Source organism: Engraulis encrasicolus, chromosome 8 (genome assembly GCF_034702125.1).
Source record: "Engraulis encrasicolus isolate BLACKSEA-1 chromosome 8, IST_EnEncr_1.0, whole genome shotgun sequence".
NCBI classification, from domain to species: Eukaryota; Metazoa; Chordata; class Actinopteri; order Clupeiformes; family Engraulidae; genus Engraulis; species Engraulis encrasicolus.
In genome coordinates, this window is record NC_085864.1 from 28,437,808 (window position 1) to 28,455,442 (window position 17,635).

The 17,635-nt window shown below is 46.3% G+C and overlaps 1 protein-coding gene across 1 annotated transcript in view; it reads right to left on the reverse strand.

The window, feature by feature from the left end:
* Positions 1 to 1,221: 1,221 nt before the first annotated feature.
* Positions 1,222 to 17,635, reverse strand: part of LOC134454393 (protein jagged-1b) — a 78,594-nt gene continuing 62,180 nt past the window's right edge. Inside the window, exons 7-14 of the mRNA XM_063205370.1 lie at positions 15,962 to 16,081; positions 14,245 to 14,364; positions 9,758 to 9,871; positions 6,403 to 6,516; positions 5,479 to 5,525; positions 4,348 to 4,533; positions 3,699 to 3,828; positions 1,222 to 2,503 (exon numbers count right to left, since the gene is read on the reverse strand). Coding sequence (XP_063061440.1) covers positions 1,962 to 2,503; positions 3,699 to 3,828; positions 4,348 to 4,533; positions 5,479 to 5,525; positions 6,403 to 6,516; positions 9,758 to 9,871; positions 14,245 to 14,364; positions 15,962 to 16,081 — 1,373 coding nt within the window. The 3' untranslated portion in view covers positions 1,222 to 1,961. The remainder of the gene's footprint in view (positions 2,504 to 3,698; positions 3,829 to 4,347; positions 4,534 to 5,478; positions 5,526 to 6,402; positions 6,517 to 9,757; positions 9,872 to 14,244; positions 14,365 to 15,961; positions 16,082 to 17,635) is intronic.

Consider the following 17,635-nt stretch of genomic DNA (forward strand, 5'->3'; position numbering starts at 1 on the left):
TTGTTAACATCTTATAAGCTGCTTATTATGTGTTTATAGTGGTTTATTTTTTTAGTTTTATTATTTATTTATTCTAGATATGGAGGCGTCGCGAAAAAACTTACATTTTCATGATGGCTGACATGTGTACCGATTTTCATGCTTTTACTCAAATAAAGTTACTTATCAGATGTTAACAACGTTGATAAGCATGTTAACAAAGTTAATAAGCATGTTATTGGGCACTTGTAAAGGTATTACTACCTGCTTACTAGTGACTATAAACACTTGTTAGAAGAACCTTATTCTAAAGCGTTACCACAAAATCATACATCCTTTACAACTTGAATCACGGCACTGGCAACATAAAGTGAGAGGTTTTTTATCTTTTTTTTGCGATTGCGAACTTGCAGTCTTTTGGTTTTTTCAAAAATGCATTTGCCATATCACTGTTGTCATTTTCTTCCATGCTTGCTATGCTCCCTCCCCTTTGTCCCTCCTTCAGTTATTTGGCTGTCCCTTGGTTTCAGGAAAAGTCCCCTTTTTTTCTTCTTCAGTAACTCTATAGTCATTTCATTTCGTCATACGTAACGCCATAGTGTCTAAGACTTAAATGTGGACCCCTTCAGGTGGAGGAAAGCTCCAGGGTGGATCCTCAGAGTTTTAAGACAAAGGCTGGGTAGGAGAAAAAAAAACAGTAAAACTGACAAAGAGGACAGTATTTCTCGCAAACACACAGAGGCACACACACAAACATTCACACACACACACGTACACACACAATATACCAGATCACTTACAGTGGCACAGACAGTACAGCACAATACGCACACACTGGCTCACTCTCTCTCTCTCTCTCTCTCTCTCGCTCTGACTCTCTCTCTCTCTCTCTCCCTCTCTCTCTCTCTCTCTCTCTCTCTCCCTCTCTCTGTCTCACACGCACGCATGAACACTCGTACAAACATACTGTACACACACACACGCACCACCACGCACGCACACGCACGCACACGCACACGCACATACACACACACACACACACACACACACACACACACACACACACACACACACACACACACACACACACACACACACACACACACACACAAACACACAAACGAATAATGCACCTTTCACTGATATCTGTGAATCCCGTTTTTTTTTTTTTGACAGTGGTAACGGTGTCAGTTTCCAGCGAAGCCAAACCGCTGGCTTAAATAGAAAACAAAAGTCTTTGACTCTAGTTGGTTGGGTGCACAGTCTTGCCAACCGTTTACAAAGAAAACCTTTCAATATCGTTCAATAAGGCCCCCATCTTACAAGTCAAAAAGTGGAAGTGTCTCTGTGTCTCTGACAAATAAACAATCCATGAATCCTTGAAGATGATGGAATTAGTGGCTTTTTCTGAGACAGGTCTATGACCTCATGGTCCAGAGCACTTGTCATGCAAAAGGTACTGGGAAGGAAGTTGAGTTTGTATGGGGGCAGGTTACACTCAGAGGGTGACACCTAAAAAGGTACTGGGAAGGGAGTTTGAATGGGGGGCTGGTTACACACAGGCCTACCGACGTTTGAGCCCAACTTTGTTACAATGAAACTTCCGGATCATTCCGAGCGAGGTCATCAGCAGTAGTCGCAGTTCAGTCACGCAGTCATTCAGTCATTTCATGTGTTTCGGTGACCGATTTCAATCATGGTGATTCGTCCCATTGTTATTGTATAACTGTAGAAGTTGATCCCAAAAGACGTCAGTGGTGGCACTGCTAACAGAGCAGTCTGTTCTAACTGTTTAACCCGGTCGTTGTTTGTGACTCAAAACCGCTCCAGATCCTGTCAGTGGGTGTGATGCATGCAATCTCGGTCAAATCCTAAAATTCTGGGGGGGAAAAAAATCGGCAATCTGGGGGCGGCCATCTTAAATTAAGTTTGGAGGGGGTGGGGTGGGGTGGGGTGGGTGTCGAGGGCGCAGGCAGGTCACGTCACGCCTCCTGCTCCAGGTTGTCCGTGTAGTGGTAGCGGTTGAGCTTCTCGCGCTCCAGGTTGGAGATGTCGAGCTTGGGCAGGTGGTGGTGGGCAGTGTGGTGATGGTGGCTGCTGACGGCAGACTTGAGGGCCGGGGAGGGCTGGTGGGAGGAGGGTGCGGGCGACGGGGGCAGCGTCAGCTCGATCTCCTCGGCCACGCAGCAGTGTGTGCCGCCCACCACGTGGCCCTGTAGCAGGGGCACCCCGCCACCGCCACCGCTGCTGACGAGGACGCCACCGCTGCGCTCCACGTTACGAATGGGCACACAGTAGTCCCGCTGGTTGTTGATGGGCATGGTGGCGGCGTCGTGGTGGTGCAGGTGAGGCGGCGGGCCGCCGCCAGAGGAAGAGGAGCCGTGCTTGCGCTGGTGGCGGCGCTGCAGGCGAGAGAGGAGCACGGCACACGCGGTGCAGCCTGCAGCCAGGGCCAGAGCGAAGACGCCCACCAGGACCATGGAGGTGGCAAAGCTGCGCTGGCTCAGGTCCAACACGCTGCCAGCTGCGACACACACACACACACACACACACACACACACACACACACACACACACACACACACACACACACACACACACACACACACACACACACACAGAAGACACCCTCACACACACACACACACACACACACACACACACACACACACACACACACACACACACACACACACACACACACACACACACACACACACACACACACACACACACACACACACACACACACACACACACACACACACACACACACACACACAAAAGACACGCACACGCACACACACACACACACGACAGAGAACAGGAAGGGAGTTATTTAAAAAAATAAATAGGACATGTTTCACAAGCATGCATTTGTACACAATTATTTTGCTTCCCCGTAAACAGGGACATGGTTATTCTAAGGAGAATTAACAAATTTCATTCATTGCTCAAAGTCAAATTAATCTAACGTTAGGGAATGAAACCAATGAAACCAGTGAAACCAATTGAACCAGTTCATTCTTTTCTAATAATTATTTTAACATGTAAATCATGTTTTACGCACAGTATATCGACATTATTGTATGTTTTTTTAAATATCATGTTGTTTAGTGACAGGAAAAAAACAAAGTATTAATTCAACACTTAAAGAGTCAATTTAACATTTTCCGGAGAGTAATTAGGTCCCAGAGTACTCTCCACATGTTGAAACAGCACTGCATTTTTACTGTACATTTGTATGTTAAGTTCCAGACTTTGAAAAGTGCACTTTTCACTCAAGCAATACTGCCATCCATTTAGAATTTCGTGTGGTATGTTTACATGTCACTGATAGTGGTTTTTCTGTCTGTCTTTTTTCAGTGTATTTATGTCAGGACAGTGATAGATTTCTCAGGAAACGTGTGGGAGAGAGCGATGGGGAAGGTGTCAGCAAAGGATCCGGGCCGGAATCAAATCCTGGTCGCCGACATAACAGCACAATCCCCTACCGTTACAGCCACGGTAGGGCCCTGTTAGTGTCATTTTCATTTTTTTGTCTTTTTCAACTTTATTTGATAAGACAGTGTGAGAGGTGGACAAATGACCCGGGCCAGAATCAAACCTGAGTCGCCAGCATGACAGCCCAATCCCCTATCGTTAGAGCCACGGTAGGGCCTTGTTAGTGTCATTTAAATGGGGTCTGTTGACATGCTACGCTTGTTAATGTGTATTACCTCCACAGTGTTGGCATGCTCCATTGAGGCTTGTGCAGCCAGTCGGGCAGAAACACAAGTAGCTGCCGTCCACTCGATGGCACTCGTGACCGCGCTGGCACGGGCTGGGGTCACACGGGTCCATCTTCACCTGCACATCAGCACCGCACAGATGTGGACACACATAGGTACACACAGTCACACACACACACACACACACACACACATGCACACACACACACACACATGCACACACACACACACACACACACACACACACACACACACACACACACACACACACACACACACACACACACACACACACACACACACACACACACACACACACACACACACACACACACACACACAATTATTGTTAAGTTGGCTATAGACATTTTATATTTTGAGTATGAGTACTCATTTGTATGTACGCAACTCTTGACATTCTGGGTTAACAACTTGTGTGCAGAGCCTATGTTATAACCTTACTGTCACCAACATTGTAATGGCTATGTCTTAATCTGTTACTTAAGGGTCTCGGTACTGTCATAGCAATGTTGTTATGATGTAGTTGAGTATTTTCAGTGAATAGGGACGCTGGCGACCCCATCTGCACTAAGAGGCTACGTTATATAAAGCAAAAGAAAGATTTTGATGTGCTAACCTCGCAGCGTGGCCCCGTGTATCCTGCTGGACAGATGCAGGTGATGCCTTGGCCATTGTCCTCTTCCATGCACTTCCCTCCATGCAGACAGGACTGCAGGCCGTCGCAGGCCCTCCGCGTGACCTGGCAGTGTTTGCCCGTGAAGCGGGGAGGACAGACACAGTGCCATTGGGCTGATTGGGACTCCTGTGGGTACCCCCACCCAGGAAACAGGCAAACAGACAGAGCAATAAGAGGACGTGATTCAAGGACTCGGCTAAATTTAGCCCATGTAAAAACAACAAGGTTATCCATCGCTCTCCTAATTCCCAAAATGGAAGTTTTGTCCTCAATGTTCACCTATCGAGGAGGTGCGGTGTGTTTTTCAGCTAGACTGACTGATTAGACCCTGCTCTCACATCAGTGGGCATGTAGCCTTGACCAAAATGATGTAACCAGCAAGTTATTTTAGTGTTCTCAGGCCTGTTACATTAGCAGACATGATGTCAAATTGACCCTCTGTTATATATGTTGGCCTTGCAGTTGCTGGGTAGGTTTAACAAGCTGTTAATGGTGCATTTCTATATTTTTTGCTCTGATTGTTCATCGTGCAATCAGCACAACGACATATTAAAAAGTCAACTAGTGATGTCACTCCTTGGGTTGTGTCTGGACCATCCTTCATTAACACTTTTGCAAAACCTAATTTGCACACATACGTACGCACACACGCGCACACACACACACACTGTAATCTCATGTTAATTGAGCTTGATCATCATCCTCGGCATTAGAACGCTTTGAATACAAGTATCTGCTAAGTGTGATTTATTGTAGTGAGTGGAGCCATGTGTAAAAGTCTACTTTAGTATACCCATGAGAGTGGAATGGGCAGGAGAGTAATGACTCCAGGACAGCAGCACACAGTCAATTTTGTAGAATTAAACACTTACAGTAAAGAGGGGAATTTAACAAATTGTAGTTGGCGAATTGCAGTTGGTCCAACTCTCTCAAGTAACATGTAATCAGTAATGCATTACAGTCTTTTAGTAACTTGCCTTGTAACACTGCACCATTTACTGTGTGAAAGGGTCTCCCCCCATACCGCGTATCTAATACAGTGCAATGTAGCTTTTAAAGTGACCATCTTACCTCGCAGCGTCCGCCGTTCTGACACGCGCCCAGGCAAGTGGCATTCCCTGCGGAGCACATTAGAGTGCATTACAAACCTACAAAGATCAATACTCAATCCCCCCTCTCTCACAGCACAGCGCAGACACACAGCACGGCACGGTAGCAGCCGGGGCTTTTGATGAAAAATGCATAAATGGCATGGCCCCGAACGCATCCTCTTTCTAGCGAAGTGGTCGATGAGCTTTAATAAAAACGACTCTGGTTAGGGGGAATGCTCGGGCTATTCATCTTCTCGTGTGAGCCACGCATGGCCCTGTAAAACATCTCTGGACCACAAATCCATATACAGTACAGTACATGTAGGGTATAGATTTCAGCGCAGGGCTTGAGGCCAGACGCTGGCCAAACCAAGTGACGTGGTGTGAGTTTATGATGTGTGGAGTGCCATGACTTGTGTTAGTAGCTGCTATCTTAGCTTTGTAAAGCGCTAAATTACATTATAAACAGAAAGCCCTGAACTGGAGTGCTGCATTTTAAGAGTTCAGATGTAAAACCCTCTACAAGCCATTACAAAAATCCTTTTTTAATAGTATTTTCCCCACATATTCTAGATCAAAAAGACTACTCAAGAACTCAAGCCCAAACAAAATGAGATGGACTTATTTTGATGTTCACAATTTTGTATAAACTCAAACAAAATGTTTTCTGAACTGAACTGAACTCTTAAGTTAATAAGTATAGGCTTAAGGTAATAGGCATGGCTTTAGGGCAGAGGCTGATCAAACCATGTGACATGGTGTGATTTTATGATGAGGGCTGCCATGACTATTATTAGTTATCTTAGTTTGGCACTAGAATACATTACAAATATTACAATATATTATTGAACCCTGTAATTAGAAAGGCATGCTTTGTCACGGAAATGATGTAGGTAATACTCACTGATATCACAGTTGGGCCCGGACCAGCCTTGGAGACAGTCACAGAGATAGCCACCTATCAGGTTACGGCACGAGCGGGCGTTCACACACACTCCCAAATCACATTCATTGGTGTCTAAAAAAAAATGAACACAAAATATATTCATAATTTCGTCATAGAACGATACAGATACATACAGAAAAGATATCACAATTTAGTACAATCATGTACACTGAGGGAATGAGTTGCAAGTGCTGTACGTGTGGTGTGAGGGTTTTGCTACATTGTCTTTTGGGACGGTGGTGGATTCAATTGGATTTAGGTTGCGTCTTCATCAAGTATTTAGGTCGAGTCTTGATCACTGCAGTGCCAGGAGGAACAACTGCAGAGGGTCAGGGGCCACTGGCCTATCCTACTGACTTAGTGACCGAACCAGATTGACCAGGCGGCACTTAGTCAGCATGACACACCCACAACGTGTCTGGTGATGTGATACTGTACCATGTGGTGCGGATGTCACTAGAAATACTAATAGGACCCAGGACATACAACCTGAGCCTCTACGGTAAGGAAGGTGTGTGTGAGAAGACACAGGACATGATGGCATATGATTTTACATACATACACACACACAGACAGACAGACAGACAGACAGACAGACAGACAGACAGACAGACAGACAGACAGACAGACAGACAGACAGACAGACAGACAGACAGACAGACAGACACACACACACACACACACACACACACACACACACACACACACACACACACACACACACACACACACACACACACACACACACACACACACACACGTGCGCGCACGCACACACACAGTATAATTATGCCTTAAATCATGTCACTTGAACACTTGAAACCAGCAAAGCCCTGAACAGATGTCTGACAGAGAGCCGAATCTGCCTTTAGAAAATGAAATCACGCAGAGGGAAAAAAAGACTGCCTGAGTGGCCAAAAGAGAGATAAATAGAGAGAGTGGAAGAAAGTGTGGGTGTGTGTGTGTAGAGAGAGAGAGAGAGAGAGAGAGAGAGAGAGAGAGAGAGAGAGAGAGAGAGAGAGAGAGAGAGGGAGAGAGAGAGAGAGAGAGAGGGAGGAAGAAAGTGTGGGTGTGTGTGTGTGTGTATAGAGAGAGAGAGAGAGAGAGAGAGAGAGAGAGAGAGAGAGAGAGAGAGAGAGAGAGAGAGAGAGAGAGAGAGAGATTCTCCTCCTCTGTAGTGGTTCTCTGGGGGTTGATAAGGTGTCAGGGTGACACACGATCACATTACGGGCGACACACTCTGTGGAGCAAAAAGAGAGAGAGTGCAGTCCAGGGAGAGCGCTTGCGTGTGTGTGTGTGTGTGTGTGTGTGTGTGTGTGTGTGTGTGTGTGTGTGTGTGTGTGTGTGTGTGTGTGTGCGTGTGCGTGTGCGTGTGCGTGTGTATGTGTGTGTGTGTGTGTGTGTGTGTGTGTGTGTGTGTGTGTGTGTGTGTGTGTGTGTGTGTGTGTGTGTGTGTGTGTGTGTGTGTGTAGGCTGGTGGGGATGGGGGGCAGCGAGGCGAGGTGAGGTGAGGGGGGGCTGTGCAAATTGAGCCCTCCAAATCGGCAAACATGCTCAGGCATGCCCACCCCGTCATCCCACTACCACCCCGTCCTACCACCACCACCACCACAACCACTACTACCATACCCACCACCACCATGCCCAAAACTCTGTCCCAAACACTCAAATTCATGACTCTTTCACCGCAGCTCTTCTCTTCCGTGTTAAATTAAACAACTTCCTCAACCCCAACCCCCAACAACCACCCCCGTAACCCCTCTTCTTCCTCACCCAATCTCACTAATAACAAGCAGCAGGGTTGCCAGATGAGGCTGATGATTTCCAGCCTAAAAAAAGGTCAAAACCCACCTGGAAGCACTAAATACCGCCCAATTCTACTGATTTCTATGGCCATAAATGTGGCGTTGTTTTCTCCAAAATCCATTTTTGCCCGCAGACGGCCATCCTACGCAGCCCAATTGAGCAGGAATCCGCCCCAATCTGGCAACACTGCTTCCCGGCTATGGGTAACAATGGTTGGCATGGCAATAAAGACTTGTGGGAGCTCCTCACCACCCCACCCCACCACACCCCCACTCCACCCCACCCCACCCCACCGTTCCCCTGGTCTGGTCTGGTGGCCGTCGGCTTCAAACTGGAGCCCCATCAAATTAGATTAGCATCTCAGAGCTCTGATGAAGGAAGGCAGTGCAGCGCAGCCAGACACACACATACACACAGGATATTTCTCAATGCTAAGTGTTCTAGCCTTGCCAGAACGTGGGACGCATGTTTTTAGCGGATTTCACCAAAGACAATCCAATCACTAGTTCTAAAGTTTAATTTTTACATGTAATAGTGGATACTCCTGGTGAAATCCGCAAATAGCAAAGCTGGAACACTTCATAAAGCTGGAACACTTCATAAAGCTGGAACACTTCATATTGAGCAATATCCACAGTCTGAATAGTACTAGCTGGTGGTGGGTAGACTCTCGACACACAGTGCACACAGTTTACTGAGGAGATTTTGGAGACAAGAAAAAAATGTCAGATTTGTCACATTTTGTCCCAGGCCCTATGTAAACTGTTTTCAGTTGCTCAGTTGTTTTTGTCCGTAGGTCAAAATGATACTCTGTTGGCAACAATCACGGAGTGGAGTTGAAAAGGAAACAACATTTAAAAAAAAAGTATAATCATTCAATATTTATGTTTGTGTCTGTCAGTGTGTGTGTGTTGATAGAACAGTGATTTGGACAGGAAATGCATGGAAGACAAGGGATTGAGAGTGAAGTTGGAAAATGACCCTTGTGAAAATGAAGTCTTTAACCCATTTTAGCCCAAGGCACCTGCAAAAAAAACGCCTGATGAATGCCTAAGCCCTTTTTTTGAAAAAGGTACCCTGTGCCTATTAAATATCTCAGCCTCTGAAGCAAATAAAAACATGAAATGAGTTGCATTTACAAGCTAGGGCCCTCATCTTGCATTAGAATGTGTTAATTCAACTCTAAAATACCCACATTTGTAATGAAAAAAACTCACATTTACAGAGCATGAATGCAGTATACTGTATACTATATGTCGCTCCTGGCGCCAAAGGTGAAACAGCGTATACGCAGCATCAGGCTAATATGTTAACCTCGGTCCATTACAGTATGGTTTCTCTACCCGCACTGCAACACCACATATCTGTGCGTGCGTGCGTGCGTGCGTGCGTGCGTGCGTGCGTGCGTGCGTGCGTGCGTGCGTGCGTGCGTGCGTGCGTGCGTGCGTGCGTGCGTGCGTGCGTGTGTGTTCTGGCTCTCCAACTGAGCAGTGGGATAATAACTCACCCAGTTGGCAGGTTCTGCCGGTCCAGCCCGGGGCACAGAGACACTGGAAGCCCTCTGGACTGTCGCGACACGTGGCTTCACGCCCGCACGGACTGGACTCACACTTCAGCACGGCTGAAAGAGGAAAGGAAGACACAAACAAATAAACAACCATGGGCGAGAAGAAGCAGATGGGCAAACAAATAAACAATCACAACACAAGATCCAATAGTGAAGGATTTAGCCCATTTTCAGACCAAAGGATTCGGTCACCGATCGTTCTGTGATACACAAATGTATGTATACATGGTTGTGACACTTAGATTGTGACCGTGGTTTCGTGTGCAATGCATGCTTGTAGGTCTGTCTATGTGTCTGTATGTTTCCTGGTATTGTGTGTGTGAAGGTTGGTGTGATTGTGGTGTGTGTATTATTGTATGTTCAACCATATTAATTTGTTCTGTTTTGTCTGTGTCCTGTCTGTAAATGTAAATGTAATGTGTGCTGCCGCCTTGGCCAGGGCTCACTTGTAAAAGAGATTTTATTTCCCTGGTTAAATAAAGGTAAAATTAAAAAAAAAAATGTGCCTGTCTGTGTATTGTGTGTGTGCAAGCTGGAGGCATGTCCAGTATGTGCCCATGATGTGGTTGAGCTGTGCGCTTAAGGCACTGGCATGTGGAGGAGAGGAGAGGAGAGGAGAGGAGAGGAGGGGAGGGGAGTGGAAGGGAGAGGAGAGGAGAGGAGAGGAGAGCAGAGGAGAGGAGAATTGAATAGTAGAGTAGAGGAGAGGATAGGAGAGGAGAGGAGAGGAGATGAGAGGAGAGGAGAGGAGAGGAGAGGAGAGGAGAGGAGAGGAGGATAGGCTACCTGAGAGAGGAGAGGAGAGGAGAGGAGAGGAGAGGAGAGGAGAGGAAGGAAGGGGAAGGAAGAGGATAAGAGAGGAGAGGAGAGGAGAGGAGAGGAGAGGAGAGGAGAGGAGAGGAGAGGAGAGAAGTGGGGAGCTCGTGTTCTTTTCTCATCCCCCTCTGCCTCTCTCTCTCTCTCTCTCTCTCTCTCTCTCTCTCTCTCTCTCTCTCTCTCTCTCTCTCTCTCTCTCTCTCTCTCCCTCTCTCTCTCTCTCTCTCTCTCTCTCCTCTCTGCCTCTGGCTCCTGAGCAAACACTGGTGATGAGTAAAATAACCTGCCATACATCACATCTCCCAATCATCTGTATGTGTGTGTGTGAGTATGAGAGAGAGAGAGAGAGAGAGAGAGAGAGAGAGAGAGAGAGAGAGAGAGAGAGAGAGAGAGAGAGAGAGAGAGAGAGAGAGAGAGAGAGAGAGAGAACCAACAGAGTACCAGTGTACATATTGCTTGATAGGTAGAAAAGCGTGTGGCTGTGAATCTAAGTGGAGAACACCTTTATTGGTTTTCTAATGCATTTCTCTTTCTAAAGCAGTGCAACTATCATCTCCTTGTCTTTGACGAGTATCATCCTCATTATAATTTTCCTCATCCTCCCTCGTTTCTGCTCCCAATGCGTTTTGGTTATGCAGCGGAAATTCTACCAGATTCTCAAATACTCGGTGGAGGATAAAATTCAGAGAAAGATAAAAGGGGTGAAATAAAAGGAAGACATGCTTTTCCCCGCTCAATATTATCCCATCGTGGCATTCCATAATTTCCATTTTGTAATATTGGGTGCCATAAGGCAAATTTGCTTTAAGTATTTGTTCATGGAACAAACTTAACTGTGATTGTGATTTCATTGTATGACTATAATGTGAGAAATTTGACAATAAAGCTGATATTGCCGTCATCATGCACACTGGAATAGTCATTAAAAAGTATTACAACATTACTCAGAAACTTTAGTAACACATTATGAATTGGTCATTGACATTCTGGTAACAGGAAATTTATCATGGGGGCCATGCCTTCACAGTGGAGTTATGCCTTTTTTTTAGCAGGAAAACACGTTTGGGTTGTGTTGTTTCCTCAGCAGTAAAACACAATTTCCCATTTGAGCATTGCTGCAGCAGACGGTGATAACATTTGAGGTGAGGAAAAATGAATGGAATTTCAATGATGTGTTACAATTGAAGTGAGGTACACAGAGGGCGTTTTTTTTAACAGGAATACAGTTTCTCCCTCTGGCATGACAAGGTAGCTGTGGTTTTCATTTGCAACATTGCACAACGTGTGCACAGAAATTATTAAGTACAGAGCTACATTAAAAGTAGCAAGTGGTGATAAGGAAAGTAAAAGACAACAAGGTTTCCTATTGTTAACAGTTGTGTTATAAACATGACACATTAGTATATTGCACATATTAAATGCTTCAAATGCATGCCCATTTTCAGAATATCCTGGCCCTAGCCATCCATAAGCTTCCATTCAGTTATCGTGCTGGCCTTGCTAGGGCCTTAAACACCCAGTGATTGGATAGTTCACCAAAGAGTATCCAATTACTGGGCGTTGCATGTCCTAGCAAGGCAAGAACACTTGACATTGGAAAATAGTGAATGTCTGGCTCTGATTTTGTTGCACATGACCTCCTAAATGCCGTTTCAGCCTAGCCAATCAACATGAGGAAGGGAAAAGGGTAAGGAGGGAACGACGACGCATAACACACAGGTGCATTACTGTACATATAACCAAATCATAGTGATTGGATAAAATCAGATCCAGTCATTTCACATTTCTGTCCCAACCCTCCCACCTGAAATCAGTGCTTCATTAGGCAGCTCCAGAAACGCTCACTAATTCCCAATGTGAAGTGTATGAGCCTTGGTAGTGTGTCAGCCTTCGTAGTCCCGCCCAGTGATTGGATACTCTTTGGGGAACTCTGCGTATCCAGGCAAGTAGTATCCAATGAGTATCCAATCACTGGGTGACTACAAAGGCTGACACACTTCGAAAGGTGCACACACACTAGACATTGGGAAACGGTATCTGGACGAAATCAGTACGAGGGCATCGTAAGACTGGTAGGCGTCTAGAATGGCTTTCATGGGTAATTAGTATCACCTTGGAGACAGTGGAATCGGCTTATGGGTGGTCATGTCCCACTGACTGTGCTGTGCTGGGCAACAGGGTGGCAGCCTATACCTGTAGTGCAGCAGAAGATTGGTTCTGTAACCCGGGTTCAAATACACATATTAACTTAAATGCCTAAGCCGATTACCTAAGTGGCTTTGTGCGCGAAGCCCCTGGCACGGCTCAAATCAAAATATCTGCCAAAGGTCTCCGGGGTTCACACCAAGAAGCGCTGTCTGCTGCTGTCCCGGGTGATAAAAGGTGACTGCTCTCCGCCTGCTCAGCCCTACTTAAACCCCCTTAAGACACAAGCCTCTATTATGGGTTTCTAGTTACCAAAATGGTAATGACCACCAAGGCCTAATCTGCGACTTAAAGGTCAAGTGTGTGTGTAATGTTTACTTTTCAGTCGCTCATTTCCAGAATTCATGCTCCCCCATTCACAAGCGACATCTTTTTTTTTGTGAATGTTTACAACGACTATCCTCGATTTCTAAGAATTCATTATAGTTTGGAAATGTACATTTTTAAGATTTCAATGGGTAATGAATTTCTCAGCATACATTTTGGATATTACATTTGGGAAAACTACAAAAAAAAACACACTGGATGTTTAAGAGTCCAAGTAAGGTCTTTGCAATATTACTATGATGTATATCGTAGGCTATTGTTTGGCTTTTTATGCAAGCAGAGAATTGGCCTGTTGGAATGACTATCTCCATTTAATGTCTTGTTTTCACTCTCTCTCTCTCTTTCTATCTGTCTCTTTCTATCTCTCTCTCTCTCTCTCTCTCTCTCTCTCTCTCTGTCTCTCTCTCTCTTTCTATCTCTCTCTCTTTCTATCTGTCTGTCTTTCTGTCTGTCTGTCTGTCTGTCTGTCTGTCTGTCTGTCTGTCTGTCTCTCTCTCTCTCTCTCTCACACACACACACACACACACACACACACACACACACACACACACACACACACACACACACACACACACACACACACACTCGCACATGCGCGCACACACACGCACGCACACTCACACGTACAAGTACATCCTCCTCTCCATCTATTTAAAAAACAGTTAAGCTGAGAGCTTTCAGACTATTTTTGAACGTGTGCAGATGTGCAGTGTCAGAACAACATCCGTCACTTGGCTGCTTCTCCTGGCATTGAAGTCAGACTGGTGGTGGTGGTGGTGGTGGAGGATTATTATAAAGTCAGAGCTGGACTGGGGGAGGAATAGGGCCTGGGCACTTGGCTTAAAGGGACCCCCTCATTATTTGCGGTACAGAACTGACTCATCGGTGGGACCTGCACCCTCGCGGGCCCCTATTTTCAGAAATGTTAAAAAATAATAATGTATTTTTTAGATTTTTTTTTTTTTTACATTTCTGAAAAAAAGGCCCCACGAGGGTGCGGTGCCCACCGGGAAATGCCCGCTATGCCAGATTGCCAGTCCATCCCTGTTATTGTTATGAAGGCAGGTGGAGATTATTACCATCGGCGCAGGTGGGACCAGTCCAGCCATCTGCACAGACACAACTGAAGCCTGCTGGGTTGTCATCCTCGATGCACGTGGCGGCGTTCTTGCAGGGGGCTGACAGGCAGGCGTGCTCCACTGCAGAGAGAGAAAGTGAGAGAGAGAGAGAGAGAGAGACAGACAGACAGACAGACAGACAGACAGACAGACAGAGAAACAGACAGACAGACAGACAAACAGAGATTGGGAGGTGAGAATGGGACTGACAAAGCTGCGACAAAAAGGAAAAACCCTGATCACTGATCATGCGTCAGAGGCAGGAGCTGGGCACCACGTGATAACTAATGTGTTACAGAAAAATTACCATGTACTCCCCTCCAGTCCTCCCCAGTCACCAAATCTAGTCCTCTGGGTCATTTTCTTGTGCCCTAGTTAAATATCTCCTGGTGCCATACTACCCTAATTTCAGGCAGCAGGGAGAGATTTGGGAACAGTGGAAAAGAGAACTACACTCAACGTGTCAATTAGGCCTCCATAAATTACGCCAAAAGTATATTCAAATCAAGTCATGTCGGCTTTATTGTCAATGTCTTTACATGCAATAGTCATGCATAGAGTTTAAATATTGTTTCTTACTTTCCCATGCAGACATAGACAAACTTCAGGTATAGGCATAGACCGTATAGACATAGACAGGGTGCGATTTGTCTGAAAACCAGAAGGGGGGATGTGTTTCAGATTTTAAGCAATATCAATGGAATTACATTAAACTATATTAAAACTATATTAAAATCATGTACAAAAAGTGTCAATATCAAAACCAGAAGGTGGGGGACAATCCCCCTATCCCCCCCTACAAATCGCACCCTGGACATAGACAGCACACATACATGTACAATTATGACCCGGCTTCAATATGTCAAGCCAAAGGTTTCCTCTTTTGTGTCATATAATGACTCATAACACCAGGTTTCCAAGAACTAACCCTTTCCCCAAACGTAACCATCACTGAAACATGACTGTCACAGTGGCAGCCATTTGGAGCGGCACTATATAATGCAAAAGGGCGTACCTTCGTCATCATATTGAGGCCTGATCAAAGGGTCGACTATACTGATGAGCTGGGCGTGAGACCAGAGTTGTATAAAGTAGAAGTACTCTTACAGATGTGCACTAGTAGCAATATATTACATTGTAGAAAACTGTGTAATATCAAACTAGTGTTGTCATTACATCCGCTAGAGTACCTCTTTTTTATATATATATTTTTAGGGGCTTGTATGTCTTTATTTAACAGGACACTCGGAGATGGTGACAGGAAGCGAATGGAACAGAGAGACAAGAGAGGATCAAGGGTAATGACCCCGCCCTGACTCAAACCGGGGTCCCCATGGGTGGGCATGCAAGCTCAAATGTGGGCGGCTTAGCGCGCTGCGCTAGAGTACATCTCTGTGAGACTGTGTCAGTATGTGTGTGTGTCTGTGTATGTGTTGTGTGTGTATTCTTTATTTTCTTTAAAAACCCTCTTTGCAACTGCACTTGTTGTTCTGTATAATTGCTGTGCACTTTGCATTTGGTTGTGATGTTGGCTATGATTATGTCCTCTTTTGAAAGTCGCTTTGGTTATAAACCGTCTGCCAAATGTAATGTAATGTAATGTGTTGGTCTGTGTGTGTTGCTTCTGTGTCTACTGTGTATGTTTCTGGCCGCCCAAGCAAACAGGAAGTGAACTCACCGATGTCACAGTTTCGGCCTCGGAAGCCATCCTGGCACACACACTGGTACTCATTGGGCTCCGTGTTGGCACATGTGCCTCCATTTCTACAGGGCGAGTGGGTTCCACAGTAGTTCAGGTCTGGAGCAAGATAAATTAAATAAGACATAGACAGACAGAGAAAGAAAGATATAGAAGGAGAAAGGGAGAAACAGAGGAAAAGAGAGAACAGGGGGAGAAGAAGAGGGGGAGGAGGGCAAACAAAACTGAGATTAGCACATGATGACACTAAAGTAACAAAATATGAGCAAAATACCTCACATGGGAGCAAAAGTAGGGAAGAGGGACAAAGGAAAAAAAAAACAGAAAAGAGAGACACACAGGGCTTCATCTGAGCTCGCTTATCTTTTCCTTTGTCCTTGATCGGCGAAAAGTGCAACTAAACACTGTTACAGTCAGCCACACTGACACCCTTTAAGAGACACAAATCCACATCCAAGGGCCTATCAAAGAGCTACAGCTAGTTTATTACCTAACTTTCCCCCAACCAAGACGGTTATGTAAGAGATAATACTGTATGTCGGTACACACTTGCCAAGCCGGAGAAGGAGAAAGACAAAAAAAAGAACATGACTGGAGTTGGTGGGAAACAAGGTCAGTTTGGGAATGCTTGGTGTTGTGTCACCTGGGCCCCAGAGAGAGCACTGGAGAGCCAGAGCAAAGCAGGGGAGGAGAGAGAGAGAGAGAGAGAGAGAGAGAGAGAGAGAGAGAGAGAGAGAGAGAGAGAGAGAGAGAGAGAGAGAGAGAGAGAGAGAGAGAGAGAGAGAGAGAGAGAGAGAGAGAGCGAGAGAGAGAGAGAGAGAGAGAGAGAGAGAGAGAGACTCCACATCACATCAAGAGTGGATTTCTATTGTATCCCCATAGCGCCCTGCTCTGCTCTCCTTTTGTGTGTGGAGCCTGGGACTGGGGCTGGGGCTGGGGCTGGGAGTCAGACACTGCATGGTGGCTGAATGGTGGGAGCGAGCGCTCTGAGCCACAACCACCGGAGCAGCGCCCAGCTCACATTCGACTCTCGCTCCCACTCAAGGCTATCGGCTTACGGCCTCTGACAATGACCTGACCCCGGCTGCCTACCACATCCACCACCACCACCACCACCACAGCCACCACCACCACCCTCATCCCCCTCTCCGCTCTCCGCTGCCTACCACAGCCACCACCACCACCCCGACCATCACCCTCGTCCCCCTCTCCACAGCCACCACCACCACCCCCATCACCACCCTCATCCCCCACTCCGCTCTCTGCTCTCCCAGAGAGCCACCACCACCATGGTAGGGCCCCACACACAGGCCAGAGGCTCCCACGCCCCAACGCATTGCTGCATTGGTGGCCCAGACACAGTTGGATTGTCCAATAGGGAGACCACTGTAGGCAGTTGCTTAGGGCACCACCAAATCTGCCCTCTGCAGGGGCTTCCCACCACAAGCACTGCCCCTGCCAACAAAAAGCAATTCAAGGGGGGGCCCTCATGTCAATATTTCACCTAGGGCCCCTAAAAGTGGTGTAAATGCTGCTGGCACAGACACACCCAGTCAGCTTGGGTCACTGAGGGTCAGGGGTGTCATTTAGGGGGGTCAAGTGTGACTGAGTCACCAGTCACCAGTCACTCACAGTCTGATATATGGCTGGATA